At 37.5% G+C, this 17,808-nt stretch overlaps 3 protein-coding genes across 3 annotated transcripts; 2 read left to right on the plus strand and 1 right to left on the minus strand.

Moving 5' to 3' along the window:
• The first annotated feature begins 1,519 nt into the window (after positions 1 to 1,519).
• LOC134880510 (olfactory receptor 52E8-like) lies at positions 1,520 to 2,494 on the plus strand. Its single transcript, XM_063907464.1, has one exon. The coding sequence runs from the start codon at positions 1,520 to 1,522 to the stop codon at positions 2,492 to 2,494; it is 975 nt and encodes a 324-aa protein (XP_063763534.1).
• Positions 2,495 to 5,560: 3,066 nt separating this feature from the next.
• Positions 5,561 to 6,535, plus strand: LOC134880620 (olfactory receptor 52E8-like). Its single transcript, XM_063907612.1, has one exon. The coding sequence runs from the start codon at positions 5,561 to 5,563 to the stop codon at positions 6,533 to 6,535; it is 975 nt and encodes a 324-aa protein (XP_063763682.1).
• A 2,427-nt stretch (positions 6,536 to 8,962) lies between these two features.
• Positions 8,963 to 16,253, minus strand: LOC134879880 (protocadherin Fat 4). The gene is made up of 9 exons (XM_063906434.1): positions 14,422 to 16,253; positions 14,245 to 14,346; positions 13,433 to 13,734; positions 13,243 to 13,328; positions 12,962 to 13,138; positions 12,736 to 12,863; positions 12,429 to 12,646; positions 12,103 to 12,337; positions 8,963 to 12,017 (listed from the first exon to the last, which is right to left on the minus strand). Exons 1-9 carry the CDS (start codon positions 16,199 to 16,201, stop codon positions 10,666 to 10,668), a joined length of 4,380 nt encoding a protein of 1,459 aa, XP_063762504.1. The 5' UTR covers positions 16,202 to 16,253; the 3' UTR covers positions 8,963 to 10,665.
• Positions 16,254 to 17,808: the final 1,555 nt, after the last annotated feature.

The following is a 17,808-nucleotide window of genomic DNA, read 5'->3' on the forward strand; positions in this document are numbered from 1 at the left end:
CATATTTTATAAGTGCCAGTTTTATGCTTTTAACTGTTTCTTTTTTTGCATACTGACTGGCTATTTTACCATTTCATTTGTGTTTTACGACGTCATATTTGTCTGCCTGTATTGTTTGTGTTTGTTGAAACATTATTCATGTTGCTTTCTTGGCCAGGTCGCTCTTGAAAAAGAGATTTTAATCTCATTGACAATTTCATCTGGTTAAATAAAGGATACACAGCTGGAAAGAATAAAGAGACCACTCCAAATTTTTCTTAAATCTTTATCTCTACATGTATGGCAGCCATTACAGTGTGTGTTGAATTCCAACACAGAGAAAAATTGCCAGTACTTTATAGAATACATTAAAAAAAACAAAAAAATCATTTAACTCAAAAGACGTACCTATAAAAAATAAAACAACAGTACTCTGTGCTTTAGTGAAACCAAATTTCTATTGCATTTTGAGAGGTTTTACAAAGGCAAACGTCTAGGGGAGAACAAAAGATGCACAAAGCATTCATTTACACATAATTATACTGTAATATGTTACTTAAGTTGGGTTCAATTGTAATATGGCCTTTCTGAATACCTGGTATACTAGAAGGTATAGTAATGAGGTAAGAAAATAAAAGCCATTGTAGTGATTCACTTTTGTTAAGGATATGCCATGATATTATTTTGTGATAGAATGCTGTTTAACGGTTCAGCAACCAGGCTGTATGAAGCATGAATTGTTTCACCTTTATGTTTGTTTTGCATGAATCATTGTAATCACAAGGAAGAAGTTACCATCATGTTGTTTCCACTCTAGAGATTAGATTGGGAATATGCCCCATTGAGGATATGCATGGTCAGACACCACAGAGCAGATATAAATGTCAGTCAGTCATGGCTCTCAGCATTTAGTTGTTGGCCTGCATCTGAAAGGTAAGACTCTAAGCTGGACTCCACAATAGAAAGAACACCTGTAGTATATTAATTAGACGTCTTTATTTCCTTTTATATACTATAAAGTTGTTTGATATGCTATTGATTGAAAAGGTGAAAAACTAAATATAGATGCCTTTGTAAAAACTTTTGAGGAAAGTGCTTCAATTCATTTCAAGTAGCTTTTGCATTTAAACAACTATTATGCAGATATGTGTTTGTCAGATAGACAGAGGACGGAATAACTTAATATGTTTGAAACTCTTCAATTATGATTTTTTAATTGTAATAATTAATGCTATCATCCATCATCTGATAACCAATATTTGTGAAAAAGATTTATCATTTGCACTATTAAAAGTAAAAAATAATAGCAAATGCACATCACTAGTTACCAGAGCCCAAAGCAATACTAAATCTATTCACATGATAATTGTATGAGAGAAAAACCTTTACATTTATAGGTAAGAATTAACTTGAAAAGATGGCAAGTATATAACTTAAATCAAACCTAAAACAAAATCCGAATGTGTGCTGATAATCCTATCAATTATGAGACTAATACCTTTCTTTGTCTTGCACATGTAATCTGCTGATTGTGAAATAGATGAAAATGATCTACACCAATGTATCAGGGATGAAAGATTTTTTAATCCTTGGATTTCCTGGACTTCTACCAATCTATTACGGACCCGTGTCAGCTCTGTTCTTTTTCGTCTACCTAGCTATTGCAATAGGAAATATTTTCATTTTAGCATTTGTGATCTATGAAAAGTCACTTCAAAAACCAACATACCTTGTCTTTTGTCACCTGGCACTGAATGACTTAACATTTGGCACTGTGACTCTTCCAAAGATCATATCAAAATATTGGTTTGATGATAGCAATATTTCATTTTACGGGTGCTTTACACAAATGTTCTTTGTTCACTATTTAGGGTCAGTAACTTCTTTCAACTTGTTGGTAATGGCCATTGATCGATTTATTGCAATATGTGTTCCGCTGCGTTATCCTGTGCTTATCACAAACAACATCATATCTGTGCTTTGTGGCCTTGCCTGGTTCATCCCTCTGCCTTTAATGGTGACCACTGCACTCCATGCCCTCACTTTATCTTATTGTAAATCAAATGTTATTGCTCAGTGCTTCTGTGACCACATTTCTATAACATATCAGGCATGTGGAAGGGAAGTTAAAATTGTACAAGTCACTGCCCTCTGTATAGCCATGTTTTGTCTCTTGCTACCGCTTGCATTCATCTTGTTTTCATACGTTTCAATTATTGTAGTCATTTTGAAAATGTCCAATGCTGCCGGTCGCAAAAGAACCTTATCAACTTGTTCCCCACAAATATTTATCACTTGCCTTTTTTACCTTCCCAGGTGTTTTGTCTATGTAGCCAATACTGTTGGATTTTCATTCAGTTTGGATGTCCGTATTTTATTAGTTTTGTTGTACAGTCTTTTACCTGCTGCTCTTAATCCAATTATATATTGTTTCAAAACTCAGGAAATCAAGCAGACTTTGATAAAGAAGCTGAAAAAAACTAGAATTGGAATAGATATAAAACTTTCATTCTAATAACATACTGATACCCTATAGTAGTCTGCTCTAAAAGTGTGGCCGTATCTGCAAGAAATGTTACTGTTCAACAAAAATAAATATTACTTTAAAAATAAAATTGTATAGTTATAAGAAATACATATGAAAAGTGTTCATGATTTGTTTGGTGTTTGTTTGCTTCATTGCTGTAGTATGCAGTTCAGATTATAATACTGTCTAAATATTACTCACTACAAATATAAATGTAATGTCTTACAAATGCTGGACTTTGTCTTGACTGTTGAGCTTATATGAAAATAACTAAATGACACCTCACATTATCTGCATCATGAGGACTATATTTCACAAGATAAAAGGGTTTCTTTCATTCATATTTGAAGGAAACACTTACTGGTCCCTACACAAGTGACTAGGATTTCAGTTTTTACACTAAATATTAATAAAAGAATGCAGAGGTGAGTGTGTGATACAACAAAGCTGCATGGCATTCTGTCTTTTAAGTTTGGATGAAGATGCATGCATGTAAGTCACATCAAAAATAAAAAAACATAAGAGCTTTGCACAACTTTATGGTTTCATGGTGATGGTTGTTCTGGTTTCAAAAGAAAAAAACAGATCTTGTCTCGTTTTTAAACTGAAAAATGCCAATTGCTAAAAAATGTTACACACATTAAAATACAAGTCATATGCCGAGGTATTTTTTACCTTGCTATGCCATTTTATTAAAAGAAGTGCAAAAGTTTGTGAGTAAAAATTGCTCTTTTTTTGCCGTTTTAAAAAGCCTGAACTCTATGGAGTTATGGGTTTAGAGTTAAAACAAATTAGAGGACATATTGCAAACAGGACATATTCAGATTTGACTTACTAGATTGTCATCTGACCAACTAGCTTTAGGGTTATTTGTGAGGAGTTATAATACAAAGGTGAGGTGTCATACAAAAGACTGTGGCCTTAGGGAATGCATGGATTTGCTGACCAGGTTTTTTCAAATGTATTCTTAATATTAATATTTGCTAAGACTGAACTTTATTCAAGGGATCCATTGGCAAGTCACAGTATGATATGTGCAAAGGCTACATTACCAAAACTGCCAGAGGGCCCAAGACCCTAGGTCCAGGTTGTAACACTTTTTAATTTATTAGAAATATATATGCACAAAAAAAAGAGATTACGGCAATCTAGTGTGTGGGGAAATCTCAGTTCTTACCTGGGATAAAATATTGTATGTCCATCAGCAATTTCTCCAAAGAAGTCCACTTTTGTTTTCACAAGCCAAGTTATGCTAAAAAAATGTTTTTAAAAGCCCTCTTCTGGTAAAAGACACGTAACAAACAGATAAAGCTTTTGAATAATCTTTAGAATTACAAGAGAGAGGCGTTGATGCTGTAATGCCCTCTCAGAGCCTACAGTATATTGATAAGATTAGCGTAGAGGGCAGGATGAGGGCTTCCCTAGTTTGGTTAAATTAGGAAGGTATTCACAGTTTCAACCTGATTCCCAGGGACCGTATAAAAGGTGCGATGCCGAAACGAAATATTACAAAAATATTTCCCTTCAATAGATTACTGTTTACCTAAAGCATATCTTTAGAATCGAAATCTAGAGTGGGTTCATCACTTTAATATTTGTATAGGTTTTTGTATTAGTCTGCAGCCTTCCAGTGTAGTAGGTATGTTTTATTCGAGCCCTTATTCGAGAAACCTTTTGCAAACATGACCTGAAATTGGATTCTGTATGATGATGTTGCTACAAAACTGTATATATATGTATATCCGGAACATACATACAGTGTCTAAATACACACCAGTTGTGCGGCCAATTTTCAGGTAAAAAAAGGGTTTTTGTACATTTCCATTGAGAAAATAATACATACGTATGCCAAGTTTTATGGTCGAGAGGTTGTGTTGCTTTTCTGTGTTTGATTTTTTCATAGTTCCACAAGGGACGGCTAACCAAGAGTTTTTGAAAATGTACAGTACTCTGTGCTTTAGTGAAACCAAATTTCTATTGCATTTTGAGAGGTTTTACAAATGCAAACGTCTAGGGGAGAACAAAAGATGCATAAAGCATTCATTTACACATAATTATACTGTAATATGTTACTTAAGTTGGGTTCAATTGTAATATGGCCTTTCTGAATACCTGGTATACTAGAAGGTATAGTAATGAGGTAAGAAAATAAAAGCCATTGTAGTGATTCACTTTTGTTAAGGATATGCCATGATATTATTTTGTGATAGAATGCTGTTTAACGGTTCAGCAACCAGGCTGTATGAAGCTCAAGTGTGCCTTTCTAAATGTATTTTCATCTGTTTTAATGTTGTTAATAATTAAATATGAATTGTTTCACCTTTATGTTTGTTTTGCATGAATCATTGTAATCACAAGGAAGAAGTTACCATCATGTTGTTTCCACTCTAGAGATTAGATTGGGAATATGCCCCATTGAGGATATGCATGGTCAGACACCACAGAGCAGATATTAATGTCAGTCAGTCATGGCTCTCAGCATTTAGTTGTTGGCCTGCATCTGAAAGGTAAGACTCTAAGCTGGACTCCACAATAGAAAGAACACCTGTAGTATATTAATTAGACGTCTTTATTTCCTTTTATATACTATAACGTTGTTTGATATGCTATTGATTGAAAAGGTGAAAAACTAAATATAGATGCCATTGTAAAAACTTTTGAGGAAAGTGCTTCAATTCATTTCAAGTAGCTTTTGCATTTAAACAACTATTATGCGGATATGTGTTTGTCAGATAGACAGAGGACGGAATAACTTAATATGTTTGAAACTCTTCAATTATGATTTTTTAATTGTAATAATGAATGCTATCATCCATCATCTGATAACCAATATTTGTGTAAGAGATTTATCATTTGCATACTAAATCTATTCACATGATAATTGTATGAGAGAAAAACCTTTACATTTTTAGGTAAGAATTAACTTGAAAAGATTGCAAGTATATAACTTAAATCAAACCTAAAACAAATCCGAATGTGTGCTGATAATCCTATCAATTATGAGACTAATACCTTTCTTTGTCTTGCACATGTAATCTGCTGATTGTGAAATAGATGAAAATGATCTACACCAATGTATCAGGGATGAAAGACTTTTTAATCCTTGGATTTCCTGGACTTCTACCAATCTATTACGGACCCGTGTCAGCTCTGTTCTTTTTCGTCTACCTAGCTATTGCAATAGGAAATATTTTCATTTTAGCATTTGTGATCTATGAAAAGTCACTTCAAAAACCAACATACCTTGTCTTTTGTCACCTGGCACTGAATGACTTAACATTTGGCACTGTGACTCTTCCAAAGATCATATCAAAATATTGGTTTGATGATAGCAATATTTCATTTTACGGGTGCTTTACACAAATGTTCTTTGTTCACTATTTAGGGTCAGTAACTTCTTTCAACTTGTTGGTAATGGCCATTGATCGATTTATTGCAATATGTGTTCCGCTGCGTTATCCTGTCCTTATCACAAACAACATTATATCTGTGCTTTGTGGCCTTGCCTGGTTCATCCCTCTGCCTTTAATGGTGACCATTGCACTCCATGCCCTCACTTTATCTTATTGTAAATCAAATGTTATTACTCAGTGCTTCTGTGACCACATTTCTATAACATATCAGGCATGTGGAAGGGAAGTTAAAATTGTACAAGTCACTACCCTCTGTATAGCCATGTTTTGTCTCTTGCTACCACTTGCATTCATCTTGTTTTCATACGTTTCAATTATTGTAGTCATTTTGAAAATGTCCAATGCTGCCGGTCGCAAAAGAACCTTATCAACTTGTTCCCCACAAATATTTATCACTTGCCTTTTTTACCTTCCCAGGTGTTTTGTCTATGTAGCCAATACTGTTGGATTTTCTTTCAGTTTGGATGTCCGTATTTTATTAGTTTTGTTGTACAGTCTTTTACCTGCTGCTGTTAATCCAATTATATATTGTTTCAAAACTCAGGAAATCAAGCAGACTTTGATAAAGAAGCTGAAAACAACTAGAATTGGAATAGATATAAAACTTTCATTCTAATAACATACTGATACCCTATAGTAGTCTGCTCTAAAAGTGTGGCCGTATCTGCAAGAAATGTTACTGTTCAACAAAAATAAATATTACTTTAAAAATAAAATTGTATAGTTATAAGAAATACATATGAAAAGTGTTCATGATTTGTTTGGTGTTTGTTTGCTTCATTGCTGTAGTATGCAGTTCAGATTATAATACTGTCTAAATATTACTCACTACAAATATAAATGTAATGCCTTACAAATGCTGGACTTTGTCTTGACTGTTGAGCTTATATGAAAATAACTAAATGACACCTCACATTATCTGCATCATGAGGACTATATTTCACAAGATAAAAGGGTTTCTTTCATTCATATTTGAAGGAAACACTTACTGGTCCCTACACAAGTGACTAGGATTTCAGTTTTTACCAACTCCCCGGAATATTTATCATTTATTTTGCCAGCAAGGTCCCATTGAAGTACAGACTCTCTCCAGTTGCTTGTGCTAAAGGAATAAAGGCTGGAGACGTAAGTCAATAGTTTGCTTTCAATGTCTCTCAATAAATCACATATTTATTTTTCGCCCTCTGGTACAAAGAAAACAGCCCTAAATATTAATAAAAGAATGCTGAGGTGAGTGTGTGATATAACAAAGCTGCATGGCATTCTGTCTTTTAAGTTTGGATGGAGATGCATGCATGTAAGTCACATTTACATGGATGCATTTTTCAGTTTTTAAACTGAAAAATGCCAATTGCTAAAAAATGTTACACACATTAAAATACAAGTCATATGCCGAGGTATTTTTTACCTTGCTATGCCATTTTATTAAAAGAAGTGCAAAAGTTTGTGAGTAAAAATTGCTCTTTTTTTGCCATTGTCAAAAGCCTGAACTCTATGGAGTTATGGATTTAAAGTTAAAACAAATTAGAGGACATATTGCAAACAGGACATATTCAGATTTGACTTACTAGATTGTCATCTGACCAACTATCTTTAGGGTTATTTGTGAGGAGTTATAATACAAAGGTGAGGTGTCATACAAAAGACTGTGGCCTTAGGGAATGCATGGATTTGCTGACCAGGTTTTTTCAAATGTATTCTTAATATTAATATTTGCTAAGGCTGAACTTTAATCAAGGGATCCATTGGCAAGTCACAGTATGATATGTGCAAAGGCTACATTACCAAAACTGCCAGAGGGCCCAAGACCCTAGGTCCAGGTTGTAACACTTTTTAATTTATTAGAAATATATATGCACAAAAAAAAGAGATTACGGCAATCTAGTGTGTGGGGAAATCTCAGTTCTTACCTGGGATACAATATTGTATGTCCATCAGCAATTTCACCAAAGAAGTCCACTTTTCTTTTCACAAGCCAAGTTATGCTTAAAAAAAAAAAGAGAAAAAGCCCTCTTCTGGTAAAAGACACGTAACGAACAGATAAAGCTTTTGAATAATCTTTAGAATTACAAGAGAGAGGCGTTGATGCTGTAATGCCCTCTCAGAGCCTACAGTATATTGATAAGATCAGCGTAGAGGGCAGGATGAGGGCTTCCCTAGTTTGGTTAAATTAGGAAGGTATTCACAGATTCAACCTGATTCCCAGGGACCGTATAAAAGGTGCGATGCCGAAACGAAATATTACAAAAATATTTCCCTTCAATAGAGTTCTATCAAAAATACTTCCCCTGTTGTACCAAGCAGTGCTACCAAATTACATTCACTCATTAATGGTCTCTCGTTGGTTAAAATACACAAATACGTTAAGAAAGAACATGTGCTTTTTTGTGTGATAGAAAATCGTACAATCGGAAATAGAGAAAAATAAATATGATTATTGGGTAAGGGGCAAACTTTTTATGATTTACTGGTAAGTAAAGAAAGGTAGGCATTTTTCTTGATTTAATTTAAGGTTTCTAAACTCAATTTACAATGGCAAATTAAGCTATGAATTTACACTGATCATACTTCTTAAACATATGTTAAAAAGACACACAGTCATGAAAGCCATCACCATTTCCTATGTTTCAGTCCTGTAAGTCCTCTTGTGTAAGTGCTGAAAGGGGAGCACACCTTCAAAGTACTCCCTTTGTGTTGTATGAGTAAGTGGAGTATCAGATGTCATTGATCAAATAATACGTGCTGTAATGTTGGCCAACTATCTTAAATACTGACAGTTTTATGCAGATATTCTTTGTTTTGAAGGTACAATATTTTTGTAAACAAAATAATGAACACAATCATTTCTCTGTTTAACCTGTTCACTCTTATTCCAGAGTAATGACCTGATTGGCCAGATTGAATTGTGAAGGCGGTCTGTCTGTGCAACAGAGACAGAGAGAGTAATTACAAAAAACGACTTATTTATTAAGAAAAATGTTTTATTTACAATTGAAAAATACAAATATCATCACACAAGCTGCGCGTAAACAACGGCCCGGGTTGCGCATGAATGACAGCCACCCTCTACCACACAAAAAACAATTTATGAACACCTATCATGACAAGGCCCCACAGCCAGGTAACAATGGACAGCGATCCTTGCATTTTGGAACACAACACAGGTAATTTTGTTAAAACCGGCAAAGCTAATTCAAATCAATTAAGTCGGCACATTGAAAATAACTTTGGCCTACCCTTGTCGATCCTGTCATCCAGTTGTATCGGGAATAACTGCTGATATTAAAATGTTTCTCAAAACTCCTTGAGGATACAAAAATCCACGGGTTTCTTACATTTGTGAAACTTCAGAATTTGTATTTTCCGCTTTTCAAATGACAACGTTGTTTTGCCTCAAAAGTGGGAGGAGCCGTAATTTCGACGGTCAACCTCGGTTACCAAAAAACTAATCCCAAATCAGAGGCATCTCTTCAACGAGAGCAGAGCATGAAGCTCAAGGAAGACCAACAAAGACAGTCGGAATGTGCAGAGGCTATGTTGGATCTCCAACAGACAGCTGGGAGCCCGGATCTGAAGCAGACAGCTGACAACCCACAATCAGAGGGCATCATTGGGAATGGGACATTAAATGATCAAGGTAAATTATTGTACTAAGATGTGTAACCAGCATTATTATTAAATATTACAAATGTGATTGTCAGAAAATCTATGCAAACCTCGAATTTCACACACGTACGCGTACAATCGCAGTAGTAGGCTACGGAGGGATGAGCGAGAACGATCAAAGGCTTGTCACACGATGGATGTTTTCCTCAGATGTTCTTGGTCGTCCACTCCTCCCTTCATCCAACACTGTCCCTGTCTCCACAAATGTCCTGTTGCCACGCACGAACTGACAGACGTCACGGCGGTTGTCTTCCAACAAACACTCACCCTGGCGAAGACCAAACGATAATCATCGTGGAGCCGTTTGGTACCGAAGTTGTGGACCCACCCGCTGACAACAAAAGTTATATGCCTCCAGATTTGTATAGGCTTTCATCTGCTGTTTGGTGTAGTAGGATGTCTGAAGGACCAGATAGTGTGTGATATCAACAGCCTCGGTTGTTGGCAAATCTTTAGGTTCTGTCGAAAACTCACTCATCTTCATGAGATACGGGTCACGTCCAACATATTTGTTAATTGCTTGTATCTTTGTCTTGAAACTGGATCTAAATCCGTACAATACGAACTCTCTGCAACGGTTTCCTCCATAGACGTATTCTCCATTTTTACTTCCTGCCCTCCATCTGAAACCGCGCCACCTTCGTGCGTCATCATAACCACGTGACTGAAACTCAGCTATTAACGATAGCTCTGATGCTAACTAGCTACTTTTCCACTAGTTTGACAGCGGGCGGAACTTGTCATAAAGTCCGTGATAATAAAACCCACCCTTTTAGAGAGAATATGATTGGTCAATTGTACTGTCATTTGACATTACGAGAACGTAATGTCAAATGAAAGACGCTTCTTTGGCGGTCTCTGGAGTTACTGGGAAGACAGCCAAAGAAGCGTCTTTCATTTAACCCTTCACATTCCAACAGAAACTGAAAAGGCAGATTCGAAGGATTTATTTTTATTTTTTAAATGTTTTTAAATATTCTTTTTTAGAATATCTCAGGCCCTCAGAGAGATGGCTCGCCACTGCTGCAGAAATATTAACTTTTTCCCCCTGACCTATTGTTGACACCTATATAATGGCCATCAAATTATTTCCTCTTTGTCACTGTGCATTTCATAGCTATACATTTGGTCCGTAGGTAGACATGCTATATCCTCAAATACGGGGGCATAGCTGCTAAACGGAAGGTGCATATTTAAAATATTTTCCCATTGCTCAAACATGCTAGAGGGAGCACTCTCAGCTTCATGCTGACCTGCATCAGAGGGAAAGGTGGGCTTTAAGAGTGCGCTGACAGGGAGGATGCCTTGTGGTCTGTAGTTGCATGCAAACTGTCCACACTCAGACTCCGATCCGGTTAATGTGCTGTCTGCTTCACTGTCAGACGAGCCGTTGATCAACGTGTTGGTCTTGGTAGGTCCAGACTTCAGGGATGCTTGATGTGACATTGTTTTGTCCTGAGGAGTGTTTAGTTTACTAATTTCTTGAAGAGTTAGGCATCGCACGGGATCCAGATACTCTAGTTCTACCAACTTCTTCTTGTGACAAAATGGTGCATACTGTAAATCAATTTTAGTCAACAACTGCTTATTCAGGAAAGCAACGTCTTGTGGCTTTATCTGACTTGTTGTCCTCTCTTCACTGGAGCATTCTTTCTTAAATTCAGCTAACAGCATCCTCAGATCTCCCCTCTGCTTAGGATCAGCTTTCACACCCTTTGTGCTGTACAGATGCTTGTGCCAGCTGAGTGTCAATGAGGCAGTGTCTGAATGAAGTTCACTAGAGATGCTGCCGATTTCATAATACTCTAGCTCAGTCTTTGGCACTGGCAGAACACTTGTCAAACTTGCATCCCGGTAGAACTCTGCACTTAACCTCAGCTGACATGCCCTTATCGGGACATTTTGCATATTGCTTTCTGCATCTGTGAGTGTTCTGTTGTCGTCAAAGCAAAACACTACATTGCCAGTCCCGTGCTCTGGTTCATGTTGCGAGCTATCACTCTGACCCTCTGCTTTGTGATGCCTCACTTTGTAAACACAAATTCCTATAATCATAAGGATGGAGATTAAAGGAAGAATCAAAGCCAAGAGCCATAGGGGCGCGCTGCCCTGCGCCTCAGGGCATTGGTTACGACTCTCTGTTGTTAAGAGGCAGATATCACAGGCATGGTCAGAAACGTTATGTAGACAGACACAGGATGTGTTCCTCAAAGCAAGTCCACAACCACCCAGACGGTTTTGACAGTGTGCAGAGAGACAATGCACCCCTGCTGTGTCCCCCTCAGAGCAGGACGAGGAGAGGCAGACAGCTGGAGAGCTACAGCTCGGCTGGATAAGAGTCGAACTTGGCCAGACTTCTACTATCTCACTGTGTCCACTAACAGGCAGAGTGTAACCGCTCACATTGAAATACTGCACACATCCAGTGAACCCTGCATAAAGAGAATGAAGACAGAAATTCATGTAAGTTTAAAAATACAGGTTGTAATAAGAGTGATCTACTTAAACAGAAATCACCTGTCACAGCTGCACCAAGAATAATCTTTTCCACACTAACAGGAGAGAGATCCATACTGTGCTCAGTGATGTTTAAGGCTGATGTATTATCCAGATGCAGAAAGGTGGTCTGTCGATTGCTGAGCAAAGCGAGGACATGCCAGACTCCATCAGCCACAGGAGAGTCCACAGTGAAATCTAACTCGTGTCCTGATTGTGTATCTTTGGAAATGTACACAGGCCTTCTGTCTTTTATCTGTATTAAACAAAAAGAACACGCTATTACACACCTCAAATATAAAGACATCAAAGATGAATAATCTCTGGATAAATTTATTCATGCATACCTTTAGCATTGAGAATCCTGTCTGTCCAACAACAGATATTAAGACCCCGTCATCTTCGGTCTTGAACTTGATTTCAACCACTCTTGATGCTCTGCCGTTTTCATCTTGTTTATCATAGAGCAATCCTTTCAGCAGATAGTCTCTCTTGAATCGCTCCTTTATGACATACTCAATGTAATCATTCCCATTAAATCGCAATACAAGCTCCTCTGACATTTCTATAAAAAAAGACAGAACATGTTTAATGTGTATTCAAAATGAGAAAAACATGTAAAATCAGCCCTGGGTATAAAAAAAGTATTTTTACCTTTAGCACAGTTGCTTCCAGTAAAAATGCTTTTGCACTCACAATAATAATCAGACCATAGGTCATGGCACACACCGCTGTTCTGACATGGGTTGCTATGACATGGTGATGGTGTTGTCCGAGGACACCTTAATTAAATAAAAAATGATGACAAAAATCATTTGTAAGTAAACCTCACAGTTTATTCTTACAATGGAAAAATGTATTGTGCATATTAAATTATTACCTATCAAGGATGTTATATGTTGCTAGGGCCATTGAAGGTCTCAGCAAGATGCCATTCACATGAATGCTACGAATACATCCGACAAAGTCATGGGTTTTTATCTGACCAGGATGCAGTAAAACGGATTCAAAGGTCTTGATTCCTCCAAACATCATGTTACTGCCAACATCTAGTGTTCTGAATGTAAATAAAGGCTTGAAATTAATAAACACCAAACACGGTAATTACATTATGGTACATTATGAATTGTGTGTAAGTAGTGATTGCTATTTTACTGCTACCTCTTTAAGCTACTGCCAGCACTCTGTGAAAAACAGAATCCTGTTTTTTCCTCATCTGTGCAGTTGTCCACATGCAAAGAACCCATCTGTTAAATGGAAATAGTGCTTTTATCAGTCTATTCAGATTGACTTCAAATGTAAAAAGCCTTCTCATTAACTTTGTGTTTGTTCTGACATAAATAAAACTCACATTCCCAATCCTCCTGGCAGTGACACTGTGGAAATATCCGTCTGCCACTTGTTTGTTTGTGTGTAGCCTCACAGGTCCAGAGCCCAGGTCATAAGAGAGATGTATGACCCCATCCAGTATCTCCAATGCAAAGAACTCCCTGCTGGATGTTCCTCCAGGGTTGTACAGGAGCAGAGACTTCCTCTGTACCGTTGCAAACTCTAGAGAGATTAAATTGGTTCTGCGATCCAACGGGGGAAACTCCATGAAGGACAACTCCTCAAAGCCATAACTTTGCTCCTCGCAGTGGACTCCACTGACTCCTAAAATGAAACAGACTGTTTAAATATTTTTGAGAACATAACTAGGTTCTCATTTTAAGGTTGAAAAGTTTAAAGAATATTTTCTTAAATAAAGAAGAATAGTAAAAGCTACAGAACTACACATTTTCACTTACTGCTTTTAAGCTAATAGCTCATTAGCACAAGATGTAATTTTAAAGGGGATTATGTTCCAGACTGTTTTCCTTTTTCTTTTATTATGTCACACAATTTCAGATACTCTCTTGGAAGAGTGTTCCACTCATGTATGCACATGACAAGTGAGAGGTATCATATAGATAACGAATAAAGAGCAACCTGTAATGGTGTGGTGAGAATCACAAATAATGATTCCCACAATATATTTTAATAAAGTTAAAGTGTGTTTATCCTGTTTCAATAATCTGTGCTAAGCTAACCTTACCAACTGCTAACTGTAGCAAGAAATCTAATAAAATGTTCCCAACTGATGAAATTTGCCTTTAAAGCTCCTTTGTTATGCATATTTCTTACCAAAGGGACATTGACAAGAGAATCCAGTCTGTGAATTGGTGCAGCTGCCCTCAACACAAGGGGTTGATCTACAGTGGTTAATTGGCTGCTCACACATTTCTCCTGGAAAACAAAAACAAGCACAGTTTTGGAAAACTATTCATGCAGATTAATGTTTTCTCTTACTCAAAAGCCTACCCTCAAATCCAGGCACACAGTGACAGTGATATCCATCCTGAGTGGGAATACAAGCTCCTCCGTTTTGGCACTTCACCTTCAAGCATTTATCTTCATCAGGAGAGCAGAAAAAGCCGGAGAAACCGCTCTGACAGTGACAGTAGAAACTTCCTGGAGTATTCACACATGTGCCTTTATTTTCACAAGGATTTACCTGACATTCATCAGTGTCATCTTCACACAGTTCCCCAGTGAAGCCAGCTGGACAGGTACAATTAAAAATCTCTTTCTGGGGTGACACAAAGATGACCGCTGAGCTTTCCAGGACAGCTACATCCCGGCTGATGTAAATGTTTTTGTTGCATGTTGCTCCATTTTGACATGGGCTGGTTAGACAGGGATCACTTGTGATGCGAGAAAGCGTCACATTGCTCTGAGCCTCCAGTAATTTCCTATGGCTTACAGAAATACCACTGGCCACCTCTCTGCTAAGATATTGACCGTTGTAATTTTTCGCCACAGCCAATAGAAGAATTTCACTGCCAAGATGCTTAATTCCAAATACATGAGTCTTAGAGGCCTGAAGGTTAAACAGACTATCTAAAGCTTTCACAAAGCGCAAATACTTATTAGACATGAACTCTTCCATTGAGGATGATGACACATAGAATAATATGCAGCTGTCTAAAGTTGCATTAGTGAAGCCTTTGTAGTTTACATAGATACTGTTGTTCACTGGGAAGTGAAGCTGATCTGTAGCCTCGATAGTGATGTTAAATGTAGCCTCGCCTTGAAAAGGAGATGACATCAGCTCACATGTGCCATTAGGTATTGTAAACATATTGAGTTGTCCACTTTTGATGGCGCAGTAGAATGTATCAGACTCATCCTGATCTTCAGGATGGACGTTACCGATCAGGCCTCCATGGAAAGAACTGCCAAAGTATTTCACCTCAATGAAGATATTTCTAGGCAGTGAAGGATTATCGTTTTCATCTATGACCTTGATGTGGATCATTGTTGTTGATGACAGTGGAGGGATCCCTGCATCTCTAACAGCCACCAACACTCGATATGAAGAGATTTGCTCCCGATCGATAGTCCGTGTGGTAAATAAAACTCCGTCAGTAGTCAGGGAAAAAGCACTACCCGTCGAAAGATTAACCAACCAGTAAGTAAAAGGTCCCTGATTTGGTGGCAAATCAGAATCAGATGCATTTAAAGTTGCAATTAATGTGCCTTTAGGCTGATTTTCCTTCACTTGAGCCTCAATAGATGAGAGTATGGGAGTGTTGTCATTAATATCGTCAATAGTGACAGTCACATAAGTAGTCCCAGTGGATGGTGGAGAGCCATTATCAGTGGCTGTAACAGTCAGATTATACACTGGCCACATTTCTCTGTCAAGTGTAGAGTTTACTGATATAACACCACTTGAAGGATCAATGGCAAAAGAGAAGTTTGTGTTTCCATTTTGAATCCTGAAGAAGAAACGATTCCAGTCCAAGATAGAATCCTCATCTACAGCACTCACAGTTATCACAGATGTCCCAAATGGGCTATCTTCTGCAACATTGCCCAAATAAAGTGCAGAGGTAAAAACCGGTGCATCATTTGTTTCGATCACACTGATGTGAACCAAAGCCTCGTCTTCATCCATGCCGGTGATAACACCAGAATTCTTCGCTAGAACTTTCAAAACTACGTGACTGTTGCCCTGTTGTCTCAAACTGCCAGTTGTGTATATTTCTCCAGAGTGTTTGTTAATTTCAAAGCCCATATGTTTGTTTTGACCAAACATCAGGTAAAACACCTGACCTGCAGAGCCTTGGTCATAATCTGTAGCTGTTACTTTTCCAATTCTATTTCCAAGAACAACATTTTTAAATACAGAAAAGTTATATTCTTTTTTTCTGAATGTAGGTTTAAACTCATTAACATCTGAGATGTGGATGACAACGTGTGCTAAACTAAATAAGGTATGACCACCATTGTTTGAAGCTTTGATTGTTAGATCAAACATCTGCTCTTGCTCATAATCAAATACATCCAAAGTGATGATAGTGCCATTATTTGAATCAATTGCAAATTTATCAACATGGCCAGCAGTAAAAGAGTATGCTATCTTCGCACCTGCATCAGCATCTGTTGCCTTCACAAATAGGACATTTGTTCCAATTTCTGAGTTTTCAGGCACTGATGTGCTATACTCTGAGGATGAAAAGACTGGAGGATTGTCATTCACATTCATAACTACTACCGTAACATTAACCGTGCCAGTTTTAGAGAGCCAGCCTCCATCCAGGGCTTTGATTTGGAGATAATAAATATCTTCTTTTTCAAAGTCAAGCTCTGTGATCAATGTTAGCAGTCCAGATGCTTCTCCTACAGAGAAAGGTAAATATTTATGGCTGGGTGTAATACAGTACATGATTGCTCCATTGGGACCATCATCCCCATCTTCTGCTAGAATTTTCCCAATTACTGATCCTGTCGGCAAGTCCTCAGGGACAGAGAAAACGACATCTGGCTCTTTAAAGCTTGGAGAAAATTGATTTATCCCAGTAATTTCCAAAGTGATTTCAGTATGTGAAGACAAAGAAGGGAATCCCTGATCTTTTGCAATAACTAATAAAGTGTAATACATATTTACACTCTCAACCAAAGTGTGATTTAACATCACTTTTCCATTGTCCGCTTGGATCCAGAATAAATCAGATGCATTACCGCCATCCATAAAATATTCAACACCACTGCTGGTGTTACTGACATCCCGATCTATTGCTGTTAACTGGATCACTTCAGTACTAACAGCCATGTTATGTGGGATAGCAATCAGAGGCTTGAAAGCTAAAAACATTGGTGGGTAGTAGTTATATGGCTCTAATCTCACTGTGACTGTGGCAATACTGTACAGAGGAACACTGCCGCAATCCAAAGCAATAACTGTAAACTCATAGATTTCAAAAGCAGAATTATGTAACATCAATGGCTGCTTAGTATAGATCTCACCAGAGGAAGCATTCACCCAAAACTGATCATGATCATGTTCTATGGCATATACAATCTCACAGTTCTGCCCCATGTCTGCATCTGTCGCAAAAACCTGCATAGCAAACACTTCTTTAGCTCTTGTTTCAGGGAGTACAATGCTGTAAAAAGGATCTGAAAATACTGGTGCATTATCATTGACATCTACAATGACTATAGTGACTTCAGTTCCTATGCTCCATGCTGAATCATTTGCATTTACTTTCAAGGTATAATGATCTTTCAACTCCCGGTCCAGAAGTCTTCCAACAGTGATGAAGCCTGTAGTGAAACCAATATTAAATGGCAAATCATCACTTGGGTCAATTATGGAGTAATTGATTACTGCATTGGCACCAGTATCTTCATCGGTTGAGG

This window comes from Eleginops maclovinus, chromosome 18 (assembly GCF_036324505.1).
Source record: "Eleginops maclovinus isolate JMC-PN-2008 ecotype Puerto Natales chromosome 18, JC_Emac_rtc_rv5, whole genome shotgun sequence".
Classification (NCBI taxonomy): domain Eukaryota; kingdom Metazoa; phylum Chordata; class Actinopteri; order Perciformes; family Eleginopidae; genus Eleginops; species Eleginops maclovinus.